This window comes from Felis catus, chromosome C2 (assembly GCF_018350175.1).
Source record: "Felis catus isolate Fca126 chromosome C2, F.catus_Fca126_mat1.0, whole genome shotgun sequence".
NCBI lineage: Eukaryota > Metazoa > Chordata > Mammalia > Carnivora > Felidae > Felis > Felis catus.
The window spans coordinates 52,798,805-52,823,087 of record NC_058376.1 but is presented as its reverse complement, the minus strand read 5'-3'; the positions used below and the strand labels follow the sequence as shown (position 1 = coordinate 52,823,087).

Genomic DNA, 24,283 nt, shown 5'->3' with positions numbered 1-24,283 from the left:
GAATGTGGCATTTACAAAGAAACTAAAGCTATTTATATTTTCTTTTAAAACCGTAAGTTTTGTCTTTTGAGTCACTATTAACGCAAATCCCTTCCTAAAGGAACAGTACAAAACATTAAGTAGTCTGAAGTATTACAAAAGCTTATAGAATTGCTGACATAAGCTCAGATGTTTTAAAAAATGATTTTGTCGACCAAATTGCGATTACCAATTTAAAACATGTCTTAAGTAGTCACATTCCTGACAGGATCAAGTGTGAGGCATTTACTGTAAGTCATTGTATTTGAGAAAATTCAGTAGTACCAGTTCATGTCAGAAATACATTAACTTTGCCTTTTTTCCCCCCCCAAATTCCAGGAACAATATGAATTATATTGTGAAATGGGCTCCACTTTTCAGCTTTGTAAAATTTGTGCTGAGAACGACAAAGATGTCAAGATTGAGCCTTGTGGGCATTTGATGTGCACCTCTTGCCTTACAGCATGGCAGGTATAATCAAGATTTAATGAGCAACACTCATGTCTTCCTTATATTCTCTGTTGCTATTTCTCTTTTCAGTTTTCTTCATCTTAATCATTCAGCAAATGATCTGATAAGTGCTTTCTTGGAGTAATTTGAAAAATCTTATGTGTTTGATTTTCTGTCTTATATAATTTCATTTTTCTTGCTGGCTGTGTTTTATATTGTTTCTTTTGCATGTACAATTTAATTTTAGGATTTAGTCATGAGTAGTTTGTAACTCTGTGACACCACTGATTTCAGAATGTCACATCAGTATTTCCAACTAATCATATTGATGTGATTTATGGTGGGTCAGATTCTATTTATAGTAGGTCACTTTCTGAAGCAAAGTAAATCCTAGGAGATAAATCTTACGTTGATGTTTCAGCAGGCCCTTTTCCTAGGAGGAGATGTGGCTCCTATGTCATGTATGTCAGTGGCTACGAATGGGAAAATCTGATGGGGAAAGTCTCCCAAATACTTACAGTTCTCACAGAAGCAGGCATAACATTTTCCAGTTTACCGAAGCAGAATCCAAGTTACCTCTTATGCAGATATTCAGTAAATACCAATTGGTTTGATGTTTTAGAATAAGACCCAGAGACTAACTAGTTTCCCCATGGGCTTTCTTCTGTTTCTTTATCTGTAACAGAGGTTGTGGATTGAAAATGAGTCTGGACAGATTTCCAGTTTTGAATATTTGAAGGATTCACAGAAGATTTTGATCAAGTCATTTTTTCACTGCTGTGTAACATAGTATCGAAGTCAATATTGTTGATGGGGTTAAGAAAGCAAGTAATTCAATTTTCAAACCTTCTTAGAAATTTTGCTATTGAGTATATAATCGACATCCCTACCCCATTCCTGAGCCCCGTCAGGCTTGATCTTCTGTCTAACCCATAGCCTCGGCATTGCCTGTGGAAGAGGGGTAGCCTTAGAGGCTCAGGCCGGGAGAATGCAGGCTCAGGAGCGCTGGTGCTGTTGAGCTCATTACTTGGTAATAACATATAATGGTTTTCACAATCTTATGAAAAGGAACGCCTTCTTCCTTTGGGGAGGTTTGAAAGATGGAAGAAGCAAAGGAGGAAGAACTAGAAAGTGAGTTAAATTTGATTTACTTTTTCAGTGCCATTTCTGAACTCCCAGACATTTTTGCCACCTCAGTAAAAATTGTTCAACAGCCCTACACTTCTCTCTTTCAGTGTGCATAGGTTTGTATTTTACTTAGGTTTTCCTTGATATACTCTCCCTAATTTCCCTTTATTCCTTCGTGATATTGGTGAATTTTGTATAGTACAGAGAGAAGGTGGAGGAAGAGGGATGCTCAGTGTGGCATTAGCAAACTCATTCTCAGTGTGTAGGCACTTGATTGCTATGTAAGTTATGTTAATAATTTTTCTGCAGACATAACAATGTCTTTTTATAAATGACTTTCAACAAGTTATGCTGGTAGAAGAGAGAACTATGTTTGCAAGTGTATTTCACATCAATCAGTAGAAAATAATACAGAGATATTGAGTCAGAGCCTGACAGATAGGACTGTGTCTGTTATGATGATTTGCTTTACCTGATAACCCATTCGGTATCTCAGGGTAAGTAGAGGCCAATTATATTTGTCATAGTTGGATTGTGACTTTATATTGACTTATGCCTTCAGGGTGGTTGTATGGTTTTCACGGGTACAAAGAAACTAAAACTGTATTTCTTCCTAAAGAAAACCAGAATTTTAGGCTGGTACAAAATCCCAGTACTCTGGCACTATGCTTGGTTTTGGCCTCTACTCTTGGGGCCTTAGTCTGGGAGCATACACATATTTACATATGGCAGGACTTGGCGCCTTTAACTTGCTACCTACCTGGTATTTGGAAGTTAAGTGGGTTAAAAGTCAGAAGCTCCCATTAGTTTGGAAGAAACCTTTGATTAGTAAAGATTGTTTAAAGCATAATACAAAATAGCTGTTTACCTCGAAGCCCAGAGTAAGTAAAACAGTATGACTGAATATAAAACAAACAGATTTTATTTATTTTAATATTTGTATACATCTTGAAAGAAATTTATGTTTAAAATTTCAGGGACAATAGTATACATAGTATTTAGTAAGTTTGTGAACTATTTGCAACAGGTATGTTATGTGCAAAAAACACAGGAACGTTTCCCTGTCGCCATGACTGTGTTATTAATCCTTTGTCCCTTATATCACCACACGTTTCTGTATATTACTGTGTATTCTCCAAATGGTACAGCTCCTCAGTGCCTTGATTCACTTCATGATTTCTAATACTGGTCTAATGGCCTTAATTAAGATGTGCCCAGTCATATTTGTAAATTGTTAACATTTACTTTTTTTTTTTTTTTTTTACTCTGAAGTAGTTCTCAATTTTACTTTTAGAAATTGAGGAACTGAATAAATTGCCAAGCACTGGAAACAGTCTTTGAGTAAAATTTTAGCAGAAGGTCATTATAAAGTGCAGTAGTAGTTTAGTAAGTGAACTAAACAAAAAAAAAATGACAAATGAAAAAGTACTCAGAAAGTTGAAATAATCAGATTATATCACACTGTTATTAGCAAATAATGTTATTTTAATCTGGTCATAGAAATTTGCATATAGGTTAATGAAAAATGTTCAAAAGCATTATTTCAGCATTATTTTTAATTCTTCCCACACAAAATACTCTGTAATTAATAAATATTCTTGTAACTAAAAAAATTTTATGTATGTCCCTGTAAACTCTTACTTCATTGTATTTGTATTGTAAACATTATATATTTACCTATTTCTCTTCTAGAACCTAGTTTAGAATCCCTCTCTTCTAGTATTGTTACTCAGTAAATATTTATGGACTATATGGTAAATAGTGTAGAGAGAAGACTAAGATTACATTGAAAACATGTTAAATAGATAAATTAGATAAATTGTTGATATTGTAGATCAGATGTCTTAGTTCTGTTCATTTCTCTTCTGAAAACTATCTATGATTTTTTTCAAAGACCTTTTATTATGCTCAAGATCTGAGAATGAATTCTAAGAATTTTAATTCTCAGATTTGTTCTATTCAGTAGCTGCTGGATGATTCCCTTCAACTTTTCACATTTTGATTTTGTCTGCTTATTTTTGAGCCACATTATTTTACGTTTATTGCTTGCAATAATGCTGGCACTAACCTAGAGGCAGTGAAACTGAGTTCCTCTTTATTACTTTTTTAAACCAAAAAAACACACATGGTGATCCCTGATTCACGTTTTCTCTACACTGAAGAATAGTGTTCTTGGGCCAGGTTTTAAGAATTCCAAAGTGATATACCATAGTCTTTATGTCTCAGTGAGATCTTAGTGGTCAAAGGAAATGTCAACTTTTGAACATTTCCACTTTGGGATAACCTGAATATTTCTACCTCTGCATATAGATTTCACAAAGTAGTACTTCCTGCCCACCAACACATCTGCCTATTTTCATATAATATGAATGGCAATTTTTGACAATCATTTAAATATGTTACTGTAAAATGCCCATTACTTAATAAAAATCAAATTGTTACAAAGTTATTCCAGTTAAAATGCAGTTGATAAACTATAGATCTGCTAAAAAGCCCACCTTATGGCCTCAATCACTGCTCACAGGATTTAACCTAATTGATGGTGAATAGAAAACTAAGAACAGTTATTGAACATTTCTGTAGTTCTGCAGTATAATGTCAGGCATTGTATCTAAACGTGTAGATGCAGTGGGAAATGTATGAGTATGAAGTCTGGATAAGAGTACAGTATTCATGTCTCTCTTTTTCAGTGTTTTCCAGATTCAGTGTTTTCCAGCTCTGGTACAGAGCTATAGTCCATATTTCCTGACTTTAAAGCCAGAGTTTTTGTTGTATATGCTTGTTTCTTTTTTCTATAGAGAAAAGATTGTTTTCCAACTCAATTATGCATAGGCTCGTTTGTTACTTTACTTGAGAGAAGCATACATGGCTTGTTTCATCCATCATTCTCCAACTTCTCAAGTCCATTTACTTATCTTTTTATTTAGGAAACATTCCTGGGCATCTGCTCTGTCCTGGTTCTGTATGAATCTGTGAGCTAGGAAGAATACTTAGACTCAGGCCTGACCCTCAAGAAGTTACAAGTAAATCTGAAAGTTTTATACAAAGGCATGGTATTAATAATAATTACTTGAAATGAGCATCCTGTTATCTTTCAAATTTAATTATGGATTTGAGACATCTTTTGTTACTTTCTACTCTTTTGGTTGGGCATGCTGATAGGAAAAGGATTTTAAAGGTTTCATGTCTGCCAAGAAGCTCTGATAAATCAGAGTCCAATAGGAAAGAAATATTAAACCCTGACCATAAAACATTATGTGTCCAGCCAGTATGCATTTTCAGCAAGTCATTCTTCACCAACTTTTCCTTCCATTTGATGCCCTACTTTTGGTTTAATTGAATTCACTGCAAACTTAAATTTTATGTAATTAATGGAAACCCTAAGAAATGCACAGTAGCGGTGTCACTTAGTTGTTACAGGCTGCAAGTGGTTACCCTTTAATTTTTGTCATAATGGCCCATTAGTCATGCTTCTGAAGAGGTGTCAGATACTTCTTTCTCCTTCTGAAACATCTGTGTTATTTAATAAATTGAATAAGCAAGGCAGAGTTTGCACAGAATACTAAATAAGTTGGATAATCAACTCTCTAGAGGCAATCTTTGAAGCAATCTCTCTCTGGGTGCGGTGTTTCTGTTCTGTCTTTGGCAGTAAAACCTGCAGAGTTTTCTTTCACTTCCTTGCTGTTCCATAGATATTAACAAAACATTTTTCTTCTTCATCCAGAACTCCTCCATATCTTCCTTTTTGTAGCAGCATATTGAGCAGCAGTGATGGTGCAGGCTTACTACATGAGGTGTAAAGTAAGGGGCTCTTTTCATACTGGTTTGTTTTGTTTTGTTTTGTTTTTTTGTTTTTTGCTCCAGGAATCTAGAAAATGGCTTCTGAGCTTGTGAATGGCACAAATTCCAAACTATGTTCTTCAAATCTTCAAAATAAAAATGGATAGGGGTACCTGGGTGGCTCAGTCGGTTGAGCGACTGACTTTGGCTCAGGTCATGCTCTTGCATTTTGTGAGTTCGAGCCCCGCGTCAGGCTCTGTGCTGACAGCTCAGAGCCTGGAGCCTGCCTTGGATTCTGTGTCTCCCTCTCTCTCTGCCCCTCTTCGGATTCTGTGTCTCCCTCTCTCTCTGCCCCTCTTCAGATTCTGTGTCTCCCTCTCTCTCTGCCCCTCCCCCACTCATGCTCTGTCTCAGAAATAAACATTTTAAAAAATTCAAAATAAAAATGGATACATATATATCAGTTGGATATGCAGCCTTGTTTTGAATTACTGCCAAGGACTTTAATTCAATTAAAAGTAAAATTAACTTTTTCCTATGATTATTACTTCTGTACTTTTTCCAAATAATTTAAAGGAAAGATATTAGAATGTTCAAAATAATATTTCATAGAGTCATTAGATGAAAATCAGTAAGCCCTGATTTTAATATGGAATATGATTAAAGAGATTTATGAATGTCCCATATTTAGAGAGCATTGTGGGGCAAAAAATGTGTAGTTATCTAAGAGAGGAGAGAAGCCAGCTCACATGGTCACATTTAAGGCACAAAGAAATAATCTTTTTCTGTATCTTCCCTCAAAAGCAACCAACCTTCACATTTCTAGCCTCAGTGTAATCTTGTAACCTTAGTACTACAAATAATAAAATTATATTTGCCTATAAGAATGTTGTAAATTGGTATTTCTCCCCTTGATTACATGTTGTGTCTTTTTGTATAAAAGTGATAAAGAGTTGGAGCTCCTGTTTCACTGTGGGAGTGATGTAGGGGCTACTAGAGTCATTAAAAGATGTTACAATTATTTCATGAACTACAGTGATGACAGTAGGAATGAAAAGGAGGAGAAAATAAAATTTGGTAGAGCAAATGCTTGAGTCCAGTGACTGTATTAAATGGGGTCTGACTGTGTCGTGCTGTGCCTGGACAATAGCAGGTATTGGCACCTGGGAAACATTTTCAGTTGGATCTAACAAAGGCCTTTAATAGGTGCTTCAAAAGTTGACTCCCTTAAATAAAGCATCCTCAGAATGCAAACGCATAAACTTCATGAATTAACATTTTAAATTGGGTGCTAGCAACAACTATTTTAAAAGCTCTTACTATGTAAAAATATATCCCAAGGAATCCTATAATTACTAGGACAAGTTTTTCATCTTCATTAAAAGCTGAAACCTTTCAATTCGAGTGAATAGAATATTTATTGATTAAAGTAGTTTTGTAATTTGAACAATAGGGTTTTTTTTTCATTTTTGAATGATCAATAGTAGGCAGCTACTTTTAAACTTCATCTTAACCTAGGTTATGAATCTGATCTTAAGGAACTACATCCTGATGCTGCAGTGTAGGATAGTGGTAGTGTAGTGATGAAATGATTCGATTCATATAACAGGCCACCTGAATGTAATTTCCTGCACACAGATGCTTAGCTATGTGACCTCCATCAAATTATATAAACTCTCATTTTTTTATTGGTAAAATGAGGATGATAATTGTACCTACTTCATAGGGTTAAATGAATTAATACGTGTATAGTGTTTTCAACAGTGCCTGGAATCTTACTATTGTTCCTAATGTAGTACCTGATAGTATCATTTAGGAAACTGTCTCATATTTCTGGTTATTCTTAATTTATGAACATTGGTGATTCTGTGGTTTAAAAGTAGTTTAAAAATTGCATTCATTTCATAAGGTAGGAATTCTTGTGGTTGTGTGAATTTTTTCAGATGTTAAGACATGTTTCTTCAGTTATCTTACTATACTAATTTGCTTTTGAAATTATCTTTATAGTAATTCTGCCAGTATTTGCGTAGCACTTTGAAAGATTTGAATTAATTTATTTTTGAGATATCCCTTAAATTGTACATTCCCTCATTACACCCTACAGAATAAGAGGAATAGCTTACGCAGGATCACACAGCTGTAATTGGTGGGTGTAGGGTTCCAATTCAAGTGTCCTGATTCAGAATGTCTGTGCTTTCTTTCTGACTTGGTGTTTTCGTGGGCCTCACAAGTTAAAACCAGAAGAGCCTAGATTCACCAATGTCTTTTTTCCTTGTTCATCATAAGAGAGTGCCAAAACCAACCATCTCTTTCACTCTGAGTCATTTGTTGTAAGATTACTATTAACTCTCTTATATGTTCTTTAAACAAGTTATTGAATTTCTGTGGGAAATATTGTGCTCTAAAAATGCTTAATATGGACCCAATTTGTTCTCAAGATATGTATATATGTATCTATCCAGTTATTCACTTATTTATAATTGTTCCATGGTTTGCAGAAATGATTTATGGTAACTTCAAATCTATGTGAAATATTAGCAAAGTAATATAAATTAGAAGTTACTGCTACAGAAAGCACACACACACACACACACACACACACACACACACAGACTAAAAAAAGTATAAAATGCACTCCAAAATGAGACTCAAGAAGTCCTATTATTTTTTAGGGTTCTCTATGTATATTGTGTATGTGGAAAGCCATGTAGTGATTAACCTTAAAACAAAGTGTGACCTCTAATAATCATCTTGAGAGCAAATAAATTGTACTATATATAGTGTGTCTTTAAAAAATTAAGGTATTTAAGAGGTAAAATCCATATGAACAGTATATAAACAGAAAGCATATGGACGCTGACCAATACATGATGATGATGATGATGATGATGATGGTGATGAGATGCTGATATTTACTTGGATTTTTACATAAGGTGTTACTATGGGAATGGGCAATTTGGGAAGTTAAAGAATTTTTTTTTCTATTTTTCTGTAAAATGTTAATTTGTTCTCAGATACCTAAAGTTATATTTATGTTTAATATTATTAACAATATTCATAGTTGGCATGGGAGTCTGAATTACTTTGTCATGAGCATATTACATAGTTAACATTTCAGATGAGTGTAGTACTCTCTGATAACTTATATACCTTTGGTTTGGAAGTATTTCTTATTTGAGGAAGTAAAATCTACTGAGTCCATTAGAATGGATGGAGTCCCAAATGCTTCCTCTTAACATTCTCAGAATGTGAATATGTTGAGGACTAGAAAAGGAATTATTTATTGGTTTTCTTTATTAATATATGTTCCTTGATCTTGCATTAAGTATATGTTGACAGAAACATTATTTTAATTATTGAGGCACAATCCTGATGAGTTATATGTCTATCAAAGACATTCTTCATGTGTATTCAATCAACCATATGACAGAAACTAGGGCAGAGTGTCAAAGTGGCATTTGAGAATTTATAGTTAGACTTAATTTGCATATGGCAGTATTTAGTTTACAGAGAAAGAGTGATGGGTGAAGTCATATTAGAGTAAATATCATTAAGGAGACATGTTCATTGTAATCTATGTCTGCAAATCAAAGTGGATGTACATTGCAGCTGGGTTTTGGGGGGGATTTTTTTTTTTTGCTTTTCATTCAGTGAGTAATGTGAACCCTCTACAAAGATAAAGCTAAACAGAAAATATTTTTTGTGATGTGTACTCACAAAACAGCTACTCTAACATACGTCAGTAATTTGTATAGTATTAAACTTCCAGATAGCAGAGATGGAGGAAATCTAAATTCAGGTATTGAAGAGCTAGCTATTCCTAATCTTTCTCTTGGTACCACCAAGATGCTGTTATTACCTCCCCCTGCTCTCTTTCCGAACCCCTCTTTTCAGTTACCCTCTGTTGGGAGCTCCAAGTCATCCTTACCAAAGCAATGTGCGAAGTGACATCGAAATTTCTAAGAGAAGCTTTTGTAGCTGAGTGCTGTGGCATAAACATTGTGGGCACTGTACTAAAAAATAATGACTTTAATATTTACATCAAGGGCACTAATTTTTAGTTATGGTAATTATACTTTAGTTAAGTATTAATAAATTTTTCTGTTTTTAGATACACACTAAAACATTATAGATGAATTTATGTAATGTATAGGATATGCTTCAGAATAATCCAAGTGAGTAAGTGGAAGGTACAGATGGAACAAGATTGGACATAAACTGATAGTTGTTAGAGTGGAGTGGTAGGTGTATACAAACATATTACCCTTTTCTCTCTACTTCTGTATATGTTTCAGATTTTCTATATATATATTTTTTAACATATGAACAAAAGATTGTCTACTTAGGGCCCAGAGTCCTACTTTCTATCCTTCGTGCACTAAAGACACACAGGGAACATCTTTCCTATCTTGCCCTTATATATTAGACTATCTTTTTGAAATTATCTTACATAGATCTGTTAGAAAATTCCATTACAGTCACAGAATATGGATCCCTTTTGACTTTTCTGATAAGGGGATTTTATCTAGATGACAACATATTGAATATGCACTTAACGTTTAATGTTCCTGTTAACAAAAGACAGGAGAAAGGTTTAGCTTTCCTTAAGTATTTATTCCTGTGTTAGGAAATGTTAATGTAATATAAAATAATTAAGGCGTAGATTTATCATCTGTTGTAGAATGATGGAGCAAAATATTTAAGTTGCCTTGAAGCGTACCAGCTTAAGCATATGCAGCAATAAACATCAAAGGATTTTGTATCGGCGTGCCTGTATTTCTCCACAGCACCTTAGTTCAACTACTTTACCATTCCAAGTTTCTTTCCCAAATTATCTAACAGTAAATGAATAAGGAAATGCTCTGCTTTCTTTTCATTGACTTATGCAAAGAATGTTTGTTTTTCTTTTTTAACAATTGGTGTGGCAAAGAGAGATGTTCAGTTTGTTAATCTGAGTGATATTTGGAAAAGAATAACCCATCCAGCACATGATCTGCCTGAGTGACAGATCAGCAATTGTCCAGTGAGAGGAGAAGCAAAAGTATCACTCCACTGCTGATCAGAGTGTCACTGGAGGGGATGTAGATCACCAGTTTCCCACCATAACAAGTGGGTGGGACAGTCTTAAGTACTAAATGGTTTCTTTAAAGATGTTAGTTCTCTTTGCATCCCTGTCTCATCTCTAAAAAGGTGCTGATTCATCTCATTTCTGCCTTTAAATGATTTTATGATTTCTTCTATTTTTTTAAAGCTTACTTATTTATTTTTGAGAGGAGGGGAGACGGGCAGAGAGAGAGGGAGAGAATCCCAAGCAGGCTCCACTCTGTCAGTGCAGATCACGACATGGATCTCCATTTCACAAACCGTGAGATCGTGACCTGAGCAGAAATCAAGAGAAATCAAGCTTAACCAACTGAGCCACCCAGACGCCCCTGCTTTTTACTATTTTTTAAATAACACACTACTAAAATCAGGGTAAAATGCAGAAACAAAAAATGATGGTGAGTATCAGACACCATCTATTTCTAGAAGACAGCATCATATGCAGGGCGAGAACACAGTCTTCTCCTGTTTCCCTGCCAATTGTGAATTCCAGAATTGGGAGACTTTGAACAAAACCTTCAATAATTACCAATAAATGAGTTTCTGGCCCAAAAGTATTAGCACAGATCTTTTTGCAGTATCTAATTTGAAAGCAAGATGAGAGGTAGAATTTAATATTTCACATGGCATTATATCCCAAATGAGCTGGGTCAGAGTGACAGGCTCTCAGGACAGATGATGGTTTCTGGATGTAAATTTACTTTTATTTTTTCCCACCAATTATAAATCAAGACTTTTAAAAACCTAGGCAATTAAATGGAAATATTTATCCATAGTTACATGCATAAGAACTTTTCCAGAATGGCTTGTTTTAATTGATACTGCTACTTTGTTTATAATGAATTTTTATCAAAATGTCCTTTTTGTAGAATGTTTAATTAGCTGGTGCCTTTTGGTAAAGAGGGATATGATTCAATTTCCATTTTCCTACAGGACCCTGAAGTTTTGATACATTACAATTGTAAAAGAACATTCAGAAAAATAGTTAGGTTCCTTTTCTTTGGCAAATCAGAGATTTTTTTTTTTAGATAAATCTTTCTTTGAAAATTTGACATACTGAACGTTTATCACATTTTGTTGGTGTTCTACTCTATTAACTTCTTCAAGACAGATCTTCCTTCACTCTCACTGCCTACCCTAAAGCCTCTTGTATGCAACTTCTTTTTATAGCTGGAGAACATTGGCCCCTCTCAGTACTGTTGTATTTGAACAAAAACCAATTACATTTTTTGTTTGTTCAGGAGTCAGATGGCCAGGGCTGCCCCTTCTGTCGCTGTGAAATAAAAGGAACAGAGCCCATCATCGTCGACCCCTTTGATCCAAGGGACGAAGGTTCCAGGTGCTGTAGCATCATTGACCCCTTTGGAGTGCCGATGCTGGACCTGGATGATGATGATGACCGAGAGGAGTCCTTGATGATGAATCGGTTGGCAAATGTTCGAAAGGTAAAATTATAAAACGCAGGTTTAATCGGAGTCATGTGTGGACATGAAAAAGGAATGATGCTGTCCCTAATGGGCTATGTCTGAGTGTTTGGGGGCTTGGGAAAGAAACATGGAAGAATCAAAAGAAAGGTGAAGACCTCGGTAATGTTGATAGGCTGATGAAATCATAGACAAAGAACTAGAGTCTACTCAAAGTTCTTTCGCTGCTTTTAAACTTCAAAATGAGAGATGGTGAGAGCTTACATATAGAATCCAAGATCGTCTAAGATTGGCAAAAGTAGTCCTGTGAATAAAAAATTAAGAAAAATTAAGAAAACTAAGAAAATATAAAAATTAGTAATGATGAAACTGATTACAAATAGTCTTTGTTAAAGTCTAAAAGAAGTGTCTGATAGTGATTTCCTGACCAGGAGAGCCAGACTTCCATTTGGCTACTGAGAATTCTGTCACATAATATTTACCTTTGTGAATTTACCATAGTGTGGGGTTTGCTTATCAAAATTGCTGACTCAAGAAAATGGACTTTGTGAATTGAGAATGGATCCTACATGCCCAGTTGGAGTAACTAACCCCACAAGAAACTAGTCAATAAACCAGAATGCCAACTGAATAATTTACAAGCCAGAAATATAATGACTAAGAGAGCTGGCCTCTCAGATATCAGGCCATGCTCTGTACGGAAAGATATGTGAAAGTCATATTCACAAAGTTTTGCGTTCTCAAAATCAGAGAACTAGCAATGAGTGGTATAAAAGTTGCTGAAAATGGAGTGTGAAGGTGTCCCCTCCTGGCCCTCCTCCTGACTCATGGCAGACAGGGCTAATCAATCATGGCGCTCATCCCTACTGAGGTCAGACCTGGCCTTATAGAACCTCCGCTGCAGTTCATTAGGATTTGGCAGGTAACATGAATCTTATTTGCCATGTAGTTGGACTGATAATAATGTGTAATGGCATCAGATCATTTGCATCTGTCTCCGTGGTAGAGAAACACTTGGCACAGAGAACAGAGGAGGCATTTGTTTGGGTTACTCCTTCCTTAACTTCCTTAAGTTTATCTCCTGGCTTCCTGTATTTTCTACATTTCAATGTTCCATGCTCAACAAAGACATATGCCCATGGGATTTTTCACCTGTGCAGGTATGTTACCATCACCAACATGGCCACTTTGACATTTTTGGTCTGAGATGACTTTTATTCTTCATATCATTAATTTTCATAAATGTCATAATTTAACTCACAGAGAAACTACTCTTGATTCTGTCCTTTAATCCTAAATTTTGAAGGATATAATCCCTTTCACCCCAGAGATAGAAGAAAGGAAGTAGTTATTCCTTCAGTGTCTTTTATAGGAACAAAGATTTTTCACGTATTTTATTCTCTCAACAACTTGGAGAGGCAAATATTCTTCTCATTTTTCAGATAAGGAAATGAGGCTCAGACTACACATGTGACTTGGCTACATTAGTAGGTTGTAGAAACTAGATTCTAACTTATGTTTTCTGCATAACAATACAGTGATGTATCCCAAACCACATGTGTAACTCTCTCCCATGCAGAATCATGAAATGGTTCCTACTAAGTCAGATTATAGAGTGTATTTCTAGAATATTTATCATACAGTATTATTAATTTTAAATAATGGTGGTAATTAAATAGTGACATTGATGATTTCAGTGACAGGATGCTGTTCTGGGTTCTTGATCTCATTCGACAATCATTCCAACCCAATAGAGAAGCTACAGTTACTGTCCTGTTTCATAAAAGATAAAGCTAAGGAGTAAAGAAATGAAATATCTTGCCTAAGATCCTAGTTACTCTATAGTAGAACCAGTACTTTATTCCAGATCTTCCTAATTCCAAAAATCCAGTTTGGAGCCATCATATAATGTGCCTCTTTTGCCCTCTTTGGAACATGTCACACACATTGAACTTGATAGAATGTAACTAATTGTCCTCTGAAGGTCTTTCCAGCTCCATGATATAATGTACGTCATGAATAATTTTGGACTCCCAGTACAGTTGTAACTAGAAATTAAAAATAATTTGAATTTGATCTCTTGGTAAAAACGTAAAATTATAAAAATAAATATATTTATGCCCTATAAAAATATTTACACCCACGCTAACTTAATAGGTCGCCAAAAACCCAAGCAAATTCAGTTAAGACCTGTTAATTGATATATAATGACTATTAAATCTGTTGTCCAGTATACTAGCCATATGTGGCTATTTAAATGTAAATTTAAAATAAAGTTTAATAAAATGTTCCTCAGTCACGTTGAATATATATATATATATATATTTTTTTTTTTTTTTTTTGAGAGAGAGAGAGAGAGAGAAGGAGAGAGAGAGGGAGAGAGAATTCCAAGCAGGTCCACGCTCAGCATGGAGCCTGAGGCAGGGTTCGATTCCACAATCCTGGGATGATGACCTGAGCCAAAATCAAGAGTCAGACGCTCAACTGACTGAGACACCTAGGGCCCCTTGAATATATTTTAAATGCTCAGTAGCCACTTGGGTATAGTGGCTACCGTACTGAACTGTATAGATATAGAACATTTTCTATAGGTATTGAGATATCTATTGAAATAAGAGAAATATCTATTCTCCAATAGATAATTGTATTGGACAGAGCTTTCTTAGATCTCCCCTGTAAGCTCTTATTGGAAGAAGCTAGCTCTTGATGCAAAACCTTTCCTTTTAACTTAATAACCTAATGGTCTTAGCTTGGCCTGGATATTTGACAGTGATATAGCACTGGAATCAGCAAGCTATGACCTGTTTATGTTGGTTTGTTTTTCTGTGAGCTAAGAATGATTTTACATTTTATATGGCTATATATTTAAATGCATTTATAAGTAGCTACATAATTTGCTTGTTTCTGTTTCGTTTTTTTATTTTCTGTTGTTTTTTTTTTTTCTTCTTGGCCTGCAAAGCCTAAAATATTTACTATCTGGCCCTTTAAGAAAAAGATTGCATTCCCCGGGTCTAGGATGCAGTAAGCACACAAAGAATGTTTATTGAATGCATAGATAATAGGGAAAGACAGAAAGTTATTTAAGAAACATACAACAGCTCAAGTAGTTCAAGTGACCTAGGAGATAATGTTTTCTAGCTAGGAAAAAGGCATTTCACTTTTCTTTACTAAGTGGGTTTTCTTCTTTCATTGATGTCAGGGGAGAATGTGGGGTCTTAAGGGTAATTCTTTCAAGAACTTTGTATACTTTGCTCTCTGGGAAACAGTAGCTGCCCTCTATGAGTTTAGGCAAAGTTGCAGTCTTGGTCTATTTCCCACTGAATTAAGTTGAAACTTGAGCCTTGCTTCACTAGGAACCCTGACAACCACAGGACTCACTGGTGACGTAAAATGAGCAGCAGGATATTCAAAGGTGACTCTCGTGGTTTCCCTACGTCTTCTCACCTACTCTCAAGACCGTGCATGTTTTGTTTTCCCTGGGCACACTGGTGAGCTTTCTGTCAAGGGAGTTCAGAGACTTTTACATTGATCTTTTTAGTTTCCCAAGAAGAGATGGTGGTCTCAGACATTTATTGTTCCAGAAGTCACCCTTCGGTGGTTTTTTGGCAGTCAACAGTGTCATTTAATAAAGCTCCACTACAGTGTTATTTCTCTGCTTTCCTTTGACACTAGTTAGGTATTGGAGAAATTTAAACAACTTGTAATTATTTGTTTTTAAGTTGAGCAATCATATTTCAAGTAAATGTCTTTGTGTACACTTATCTGCCTCTAGTCAATTAAACAGATTGTAAGTTTTATAATATTTCATAAATCACTGCCACTTAACTTTCAGTAAAACCTAGATTTTACTGTAGATACAAGTATCAGTTCTTTCTAATTGGGAAAAACATTGCCATGTCATTATGTTCTCATAGTGCTTTATATGTACTTCTGTTTCCAGAGTTACACTAAATTGTTATGTTTTATCTAGAGGACTGCCTTATCCATTAGACTATTAATTCCCAAGGCTGGTGTCAATGTCTTCTTTATTTTGTGTTGCCTGGTGCCTAAACACACACAGCATATATTTATTAAGTGAAATAACAAATGTACATGCATGTTCACATGCTCTTTGAAATCAGTGACCCAATGTTATACATCTTTGTTCCAAACTGAAGACTGAATATAAATGTACAAAATATCAAATTATAGGTTCTATTCAGTTCTTACAGCTGAGGTTATAAACAAATATCACACTGTCATTTTGACATAGCAGCTCTTCTACCTGAATTTTCTTCCTTTCTGTTTTTTCAGTCATTCTGTTGCCTCAGTCACTCACTCACTCGCTCATTCATTCATTCATTCATTCGTTTTTAAACATTTCATTCTCTCAGTTCCAAGAGTGACTGTAAGTCATTGTGCAGCGGAACAATTCTGTTTTCTTCTATTTCAGTAGTTATCTTTCTCCTGTTCATGAACAGGTTGTTGACTATATTTGGAAATAATTTTTGCCCATCTTAAGCATATTGCATTCTTTAAATTGGTGATGCTTCTATCATAGCATGGAGGATGGAGCTGTTTGTATATTCCTGTTACCATGGTGATATCCTGTAGCTGGAGTTTATAAATAGTAGCATACTGAACATATAGAATATGTTTTTATTGTTTATTTTATAAATATATTAATGCTAATCTTACAGAAGCAAACTGAATGTGTAATTCTACAGTATAGCATATTGGTTACCACCCTAGAAATAGTCTATTTTGTAATTTTAACTGCAAAATGTTTTAGCTTTTGCTTGAAATTGTAGCACTGCCTGAGGTCTCAAGCTGTCAGAATTTCTAGGATAATTGGATCTGAGTGAGTCCTCAGAGGAAGTCTAGGGTGTGATTGGTAAGATCATGTCCTTCTCTCTGACTTCAATCAGATCAGAGCTAAGAAAAGGTGTCAATTGCCAGTCAGAATTTTGTTTGTCAAGAGTGTAAAGAGTCTTAACAATTCCTCAGCAATTATGTTGATAGAACATATTTTTCACCACATACGTAAAATAAAATGAAGATTTGCACTCAAAGTGAAAATGTTGACAGACTGAGCTAGTATATGAACTGAGATTTATTCCTTTGGTCTTAAATCTTATATTTTCTTGAAACCAAATTTAAAATTTTAATGAATGGCCTTATAAAAATAAATACATGTGTGACCCGGGATCAAGGCAATTATTCTTCTTTTATACTTTTTTATGCATTTTCCTAATGTTGCCCTCATCAGTTAAAATACATATTACTAATTAAAAACTTGATATTATTACCTAATTCTTGCTTTTCCTAATAATAATGTGTGAGGAGAAGACCCATAGTATCCCTGATCCTAAGGAAAGAGTTATGTGTAGGGTTCAGTATTTTTAGGAAAATGTTGCTTTTTTAATATGACTTTGATTCCAACCACAGAGCTCAGGTCCATGTTGGAGAGTAGAAAAGACCAAAATTAGAACAAAAGTGAATTACAAAACTGACAGTAGACATTCAGAATATAGGACGTCTCTCTCAATTACAGGCAGTTCTGCCTCCTGAAGGTATTCAGAAATAATATGAGGATGTTTTTGGTTTTCACAATGACCAAGGGTGGGAGAAATCTGTGGCAGTTAGTGGCCAGAGATACGAGACATCCTGCAACCCATGGCACAGTGCTACCCAAGAATTACTATGATCACATGCCAGTAGTCCTCACCCCTCCCTCCACGCAATGTAGGTGGTCATGGGTGACAGTAAGCAATCCAAAGTCACATGTTCATCATTTGCCATTTAATTGCATTCTGTTCACTGATTTTCTTAAAGCTCTCCATGCAAAATAGTAGCATATTTTTTATTAGTGTGTGATTAACAAAGGAAAAAACTGCCTTGTCCAAGTGCCATATGATGTTACAGGTGACTGTAAAGATGTTGTTATGTATTCCTTAAAAATGGTTTGAATAATTAGTAGTTTAGGATAAGCAAGCACTTGAACTCTTGTACTTGGTTTGAGTCAGTCTCCTATGGTAGACCGCAGGCTCCTGGAGACCGGAGGCTGTGCCTTGCCCTTCTTTTCCTTCCCAGAGACTTGCATAGTACCTACCACATAGGTGGAGGTAGGAGAAACCATGGAGAAAGGTTTGTTTTGTTTTGTTTGTTTTGTTTTGTTTTTAATATAACTTATTGTCAAATTGGCTAACATACAGTGTGTAAAGTGTGTTTTTGGTTTTTGGGGTAGATTCCCTTGGTTCATTGCTTACATATAACACTCAGTATTCATCCCAACCAGTGCCCTCCTCAATGTCCATCACCCATTTTCCCCTCTCTCCCCCCCATCCACCCTCAGTTCTTGTATTTAAGAGTCTCTTATCGTTTGCCTCCCTCCCTTTCTAACTATTTTTCCCCCTTCCCTTTCCCCATGGTCTTCTGTTCAGTTTCTCAAGATCCACATATGGGTGAAAACATACACTATCTGTCCTTCTCTGACTGACTTATTTCACTCAGCGTAAGACCCTCCAGTTGCATCCACGTTGCTGCAAGTGGCATGATTTCATGTTTTGTTTTTAACTGAATGCTTAGTAGTGACACTGAAGAAGAGGTCCCTGGAGTCTACCAACCTGGTTTATGTTCTACTTAATATCTTTTGTGTTTTGCATTGGTTATTTAACCCTCTGTGTCTCAGTGGCCTTATCTTTGAAACCCTACCTCTTAGGGTTGAAATTAAATGAGTTACTATATATAAAGCCATTGGAACAGTGCTGGTACATAGTAAATGCTAAGTATTAGTTGTAATTAAACATTATTTTTATATACTGTTAATATTTAAGACTCCTGAGATCTTGCTGTGATTCTGAGAATTAAATATCAGTATTTTTGAGATGTCTATGGAGGTTTATTTTTTTTTTCTTTTAGATACTGTTAGCTATTATTTAGGAAGAACTAGACACCAAAACTGTGTTGGTTTGGCAAGCAGTTGGTTTTGTTTCTTTGTTAATATCTACGTAGTTATGATTTCATTGCATGGCCACGTTAAAATAATTTATTATTTTATTTAGTCTTTAAAACTCAAAAAAAATGCAAAGTTGCCAACAGGTCAGCTGAAATGCTATTTTAAACACTGAATAATTTAGATAAGCTTACAGTAGTCTTGTTTTCTACATAAGTAAATTGAAGTAATTAAGTAGTCTCTAAAGGACAGTGAAGAAGTACAGTAACTAAATAGTAATTGCTTATTGTTCAAACCCGCTGTACCTGGTATTTTGCAAGCAATGTAGGTTTCACATGAGGGCATTTTTCAGCGACTAAAGTTTATTCCTTTAATCCCCAGAATGTTCTTGTTTCTCAGCCATTTTTATGGAAATATTTCTGAATTATATGTCACCCTTCCCTGAGTTTTCAAAATTGGTTATGCAGCTGAGTGAATCCAAGGGCATGAGAAGCCACTACAATCAGCATGACATACTTCTTGAAGCTTACGTTTGCTACGAGATTTCAGGAAAGGTTGCACGAAGAAAGGGGAACATAATTTTAAATTAAAATCACATATATATTTGGATCAGGATGCAAAATTCATATAAATGTTTAAAGTAAAATGTAAACTTCAAAGAGATTTCAGGGTTACGGAGGCTGGTCACAAGCCAGGGGATTATGTCCTCAGAACAGGTGCTTCAGGGGAAGCAGCATAGCTCAGTGTAGTTAACAGTGTTTAACATTTCAATGGGGCTGTCTTTGGGGTTATTCCACTTGTGAGGCTGTTTGCACTTCTTTAAAGTTCAATTTTATCAACCACCTCCCTGCCAAACCTTAGGGAAGGCAACTCCTCCTCCACTCAGCAGTTTTCCTGTTCTTCACTACTTCTAATTCATAGTATCTAAAAACATCTGGAAGTTACTAGTGGAATGTAAGCAATAATGATAATTTAAAATATTGAACATCATTTTATATACAAATCAAATATCTGTCTTAGCGAGGGAACGTGGTGCCTACACTATGTTTTACAGGAAGAAATGCAGCAGACTTTTTCCCCCTCTTTAGAGGACTTTGTTGGGTTTTGGTTTTTTGGTTTTGGCTGGTTGTTTTTTTGTTTTGTTTCGTGTAGGGATTTTAAGACTTTTATTTTAAGACTTTTAGAGTGGTGTTAGATTCACAGCACAATTGAGGGGATCATAGAGATTTCTCATGTACCCCCTGTCCCAATACATGTGTAGCTTCTTCCCCTATTATCTTCATCCCCCATCAGAGTGGTACACTTGTTAACAATTGATGAACCTACTTTGATGCATCACTGTCACCCAGAGTCCATGGTTTTCATTAGCGTTCGCTTGGGATGGTGTACGTTCTGTGGATTTGGACAAATGTGTAATGACACGTATCCACTATAATAGTATCATGCAGAGTAATTTTCACTGCCCCCCAAATCCTCTGTGCTCTACCTTTTCTAGAATGTCGTGAGTTGGAATCATACACTATGTAGCCTTCTCAGATTGGTTTCTTTCACTTAGTAATACGCATTTAGAATAGGTATAGTTTTCTTTTCTTTTTTTTTTTTTTTTAACATTTATTTATTTTTGAGACAGAGAGAGACAGAGCATGAACGGGGGAGGGGCAGAGAGAGAGGGAGACACAGAATCGGAAACAGGCTCCAGGCTCTGAGCCATCAGCCCAGAGCCCAACGCGGGGCTCGAACTCACGGACCGTGAGATCGTGACCTGGCTGAAGTCGGACGCTCAACCGACTGCGCCACCCAGGCGCCCCATAGAATAGGTATAGTTTTCTAAGAGCACGGAACGGTCTTCCATAGTGGCTGTACCATGTTTTATTTACGCCAGCAGTGAATGAGAGTTTTACTGCTCCACATTCTCGCCTGCATTTAGTGTTGTCAATGTTCTTGATTTGGGCAACAAGGACATATGTAGTGGTATCTCAGTGTTTTAATTTACATTTCCCTGATGACCTATGATGTGAAGCATCTTTCCATTTATGCTTATTTGGCATCAGTTTATCTTTGGTGAGGTATCTGTGAAGGTATTTGGCCCATTCTTAATCCAATTATTTTCTTATTGTTGGGTTTTAAGAGGGTTTGTTTGGTTTTTTTTTTTTTTTTTTTTGTATATTTCGGGCAACAGTCCTTTACAGATGTGTCTTTTCCAAATATTGTCCTCTAGTTTCTGGTTGTTTTTTATTCTCCTGATAGTTTCTTTTCCAGAGCAGAAATTTTAATTTTAATTTTAATGATGTCCAGCTTATCAATTATCTCTCTTGAATCATGCCTTTAGTGTTGTATCCAGAAAGTGGTTACCAAACTCAAGCTCATCTATATTTCTCCTATTTATCTTCTAAGGGTTTTATAATTTTGCATTTTATGTTGAGATTAGTGATCCATTTTAATTGTTGTAAAGGTTCAAGATCTGTGTCCAGATTTTTTTTTAATTTTTTCACATGGGTGTCCATTTGATTCAGCACCATGTGTTGAAAAGGCTGTGTTTGCTCCATTGTGTTATCTTTGTTCGTTTGTCACAGATTAGTTAACTGTTTTCATGTGGGTCCATTTCTGGGCTCTTGATTATGGTCCACTGAAGTATTTGGCTATTCTTTTGACAGTTCCACAGTCTTGATTACTATAGTTTTATAGTAAGTGTTTAAAGTCACTCCAGCTTTGTTCTTCTTCAATATCATGTGGGTTTATTTGTGGTCTTTTGTCTCAGTATAAACTTCAGAATAGTTCAATATGAACAAAATGACTTGCTGAGATTTTGATTGGAATTGCATTAAATCTGTAGATCAAATTGGGAGGACTTTTCTTTTTTACTCTCAGTTTCTCCCTAGTTTCCTACAGATTAAAGCCTCTGGAAGTGTCTTCTGGAAGTGTGACTGTGGATAAGCAGGGCATGATTATATTGCTTTTATATTATATTTCTCAAACAAGTTTTGTTTATTATCTAAAAGGAAACAATGGTACAGGTATTCCAAAATAGACACCATGAGTCATAATTACTTATGGGTGTGTATGTGTGTGTGATAAGTGTTTTGTAATGGATACCTTCTGAATAATGTTCTTCATAGGCTATTATTTAAAAGACTTGAGATTGTATGTTCACAAATTAATATGAGAAAAGAACCAAGAGGATAGTTAGCAGCAAGGAAAATATCCTTATGATATTATATTTTAATGATAAAAGTTTTATCAGTGTCCTTCATTAATTTTCATGCATTTAGAGAAAAATGTTGACCTTCTAAGAGTCCTTCTCATCGTCTTTATAATACATGTATCTACCTTGTTCAGATATGAAAATCCATTAAGTAAAAATCTTGTTAGAAATATTATAAAATTGACTTTGATTATCTCTGGGATTGTCAGTACTCTCATCTTAATAGTAATTGGAGAGGTTTTCTCTTGTCCTGTTTTTAATAATAGCCTGGCTGGGTTTGAAGTTTCTTACCAATGTTTTGCCATTTCCATAATAATGGATCTTATTAAAGGTTTTATAAAATCGCTCTTTAAAAGGTGTGGATAAAATGAAGAGTGACTAAAATAGAATGAGTCCCCGATTATTATTGGTAATTGCTGAGCATGCTGAAATGGGCTTTTGACTACTTTACTTCTCAGGCCTTTTCTCTCAGGATTTTCTGTTAAAATTGCAAATTTGGATTCCCCTGTTCATTATGGTGGTCATTAGCATCCTTTTCTAAGTACTAAAGAATTCTGTAAATTTTGTCAGAAAAATAAAGAATAGCATTTGTTCATTTCAAGGAAGCAAAGGGCTAGGAAAAATTGATAAGCATGTAGACATAAAGGAATCAGATGTGGTCTTCAAATTTGTGGAGCACCAGGATTCCAATTTGTTAAAGACATACTCATCACCTACCAATATTAAAGAACTGAGGAGAAATTGTTAGTTAGACGAATATGCTGGTATGATGGTAATACAGGCAGGAATTAAGGTGTTCGGCTTTTATATTTTGAAAAGAGCTGAAATGAAAAAAGAGAATTTATTCTAAAGTTCTAAAAGCAAGTGTAATAGTAGAAAAAGGTGAGAATTACCCAAAAGCAAGATAAAGGAATGAAACTATGAATCAGCCATTCTGTGATGTGAAAATATGGTTCCATCGTCCCATCTCTTGCAGTTGTATTTATGTAAATGGTTGTTTTATATGGTGCATAAATTCTGTACAGTTAATTCCATGTCCACATCCTGCTTCCTGTACTTTACTTGTTAATTTTTCCATAGGTTTCCATTTCTAACTTAATACAGTAGACAGATAAAAATGAAGGGGTGACAAAGAAAGGACTCCATTTAAGGCAGTGGCAGGATGGACATGATCCTTTAAAGAATCCCTTGATTAATATGCCCCCTTATTATACTAACTAGATTTTACTTATTCGTTAGGAGATTAAAACCAGAAGAACAGAGGTAAAGTCTCTATCATAAAATAATTGGAAAATAAACTGGGGAAAAAAGTATTTACAACAACTGTAACATAGAACTAATCACAATCCTAATATATAAAGAAGTCATTCTAATCAATGAGGGGTACATAAAAGAATATAATAGATAATGACACAAAGAACATACAAAGACTGTAACCCAAAGAAGAAATACACATGGCAAAAATATTGCAGTTTTTTCTAATTATTAAAGCAGTTCAAATTGAAACATTAACATGTGCCACTAAAATGCCAACTATCAAAGTAAACAAAAAATTCAGAACTAAAAATACTTTATGCTTTTGAGGTTTGTGCAGTGGTAACCATCACACATAAATGGTAGAAAAATAAATTGATTTTACTCTCTGGGCAGCAAAAGATATTATGCATATTCATAAACTTTTACTGAGTTTAGTTATAACCCTATTATCTTACACTCAAAACATGCTAGGGGCGCCTGGGTGGCTCAGTTGGTTAAGCACCTGACTTTGGCTCAGGTCGTGATCTTGTGGTCCATGGGTTCGAGCCCTGCGTGGGGCTCTATGCTGACAGCTCAGAGCCTGGAGTCTGCTTCAGATTCTGTGTCTCCATTTCTCTCTGCCTCTCCCCTGCTCACTCTCTCTCTCTCTCTCTCTCTCAAAAATAAACATTAAAAAAATTTTTTTTAACATTCTGTGATTCTTCCCTTAAAAATTAAAAAAGTATGTCAATTATACTAAATAAAAAGGTTTTTTTAACTAAATGAAGTATCTACAAAAAAATTAAAATGTATATAATGAAAGACCTTTTTATGTTATTACTTTATAGTAGAAAAAATTTGAGAATAGCCCAAGTGTTCATGGCAGGAAATAGTTATGTAAATGTTGTTATATCCATATAATTCACCCTTTAAAATTACATTCATGAAGAATGTCTAGTGGCCACTAAAATTCCTTCGGTATAACACTGTCATCCAGCATAGAGTAGA

General features: G+C 35.2%; 1 protein-coding gene across 5 annotated transcripts in view; it reads left to right on the top strand.

The window, feature by feature from the left end:
- CBLB (Cbl proto-oncogene B) overlaps positions 1-24,283 on the top strand; it is a 223,763-nt gene that overhangs the window by 137,802 nt on the left and 61,678 nt on the right. For all 5 annotated transcript variants that reach the window (XM_006936020.5, XM_006936021.5, XM_019839645.3 and 2 more), the window contains 2 exons: positions 358-489; positions 11,721-11,924. In XM_006936020.5, the coding sequence (XP_006936082.1) occupies positions 358-489; positions 11,721-11,924 (336 nt within the window). The remainder of the gene's footprint in view (positions 1-357; positions 490-11,720; positions 11,925-24,283) is intronic.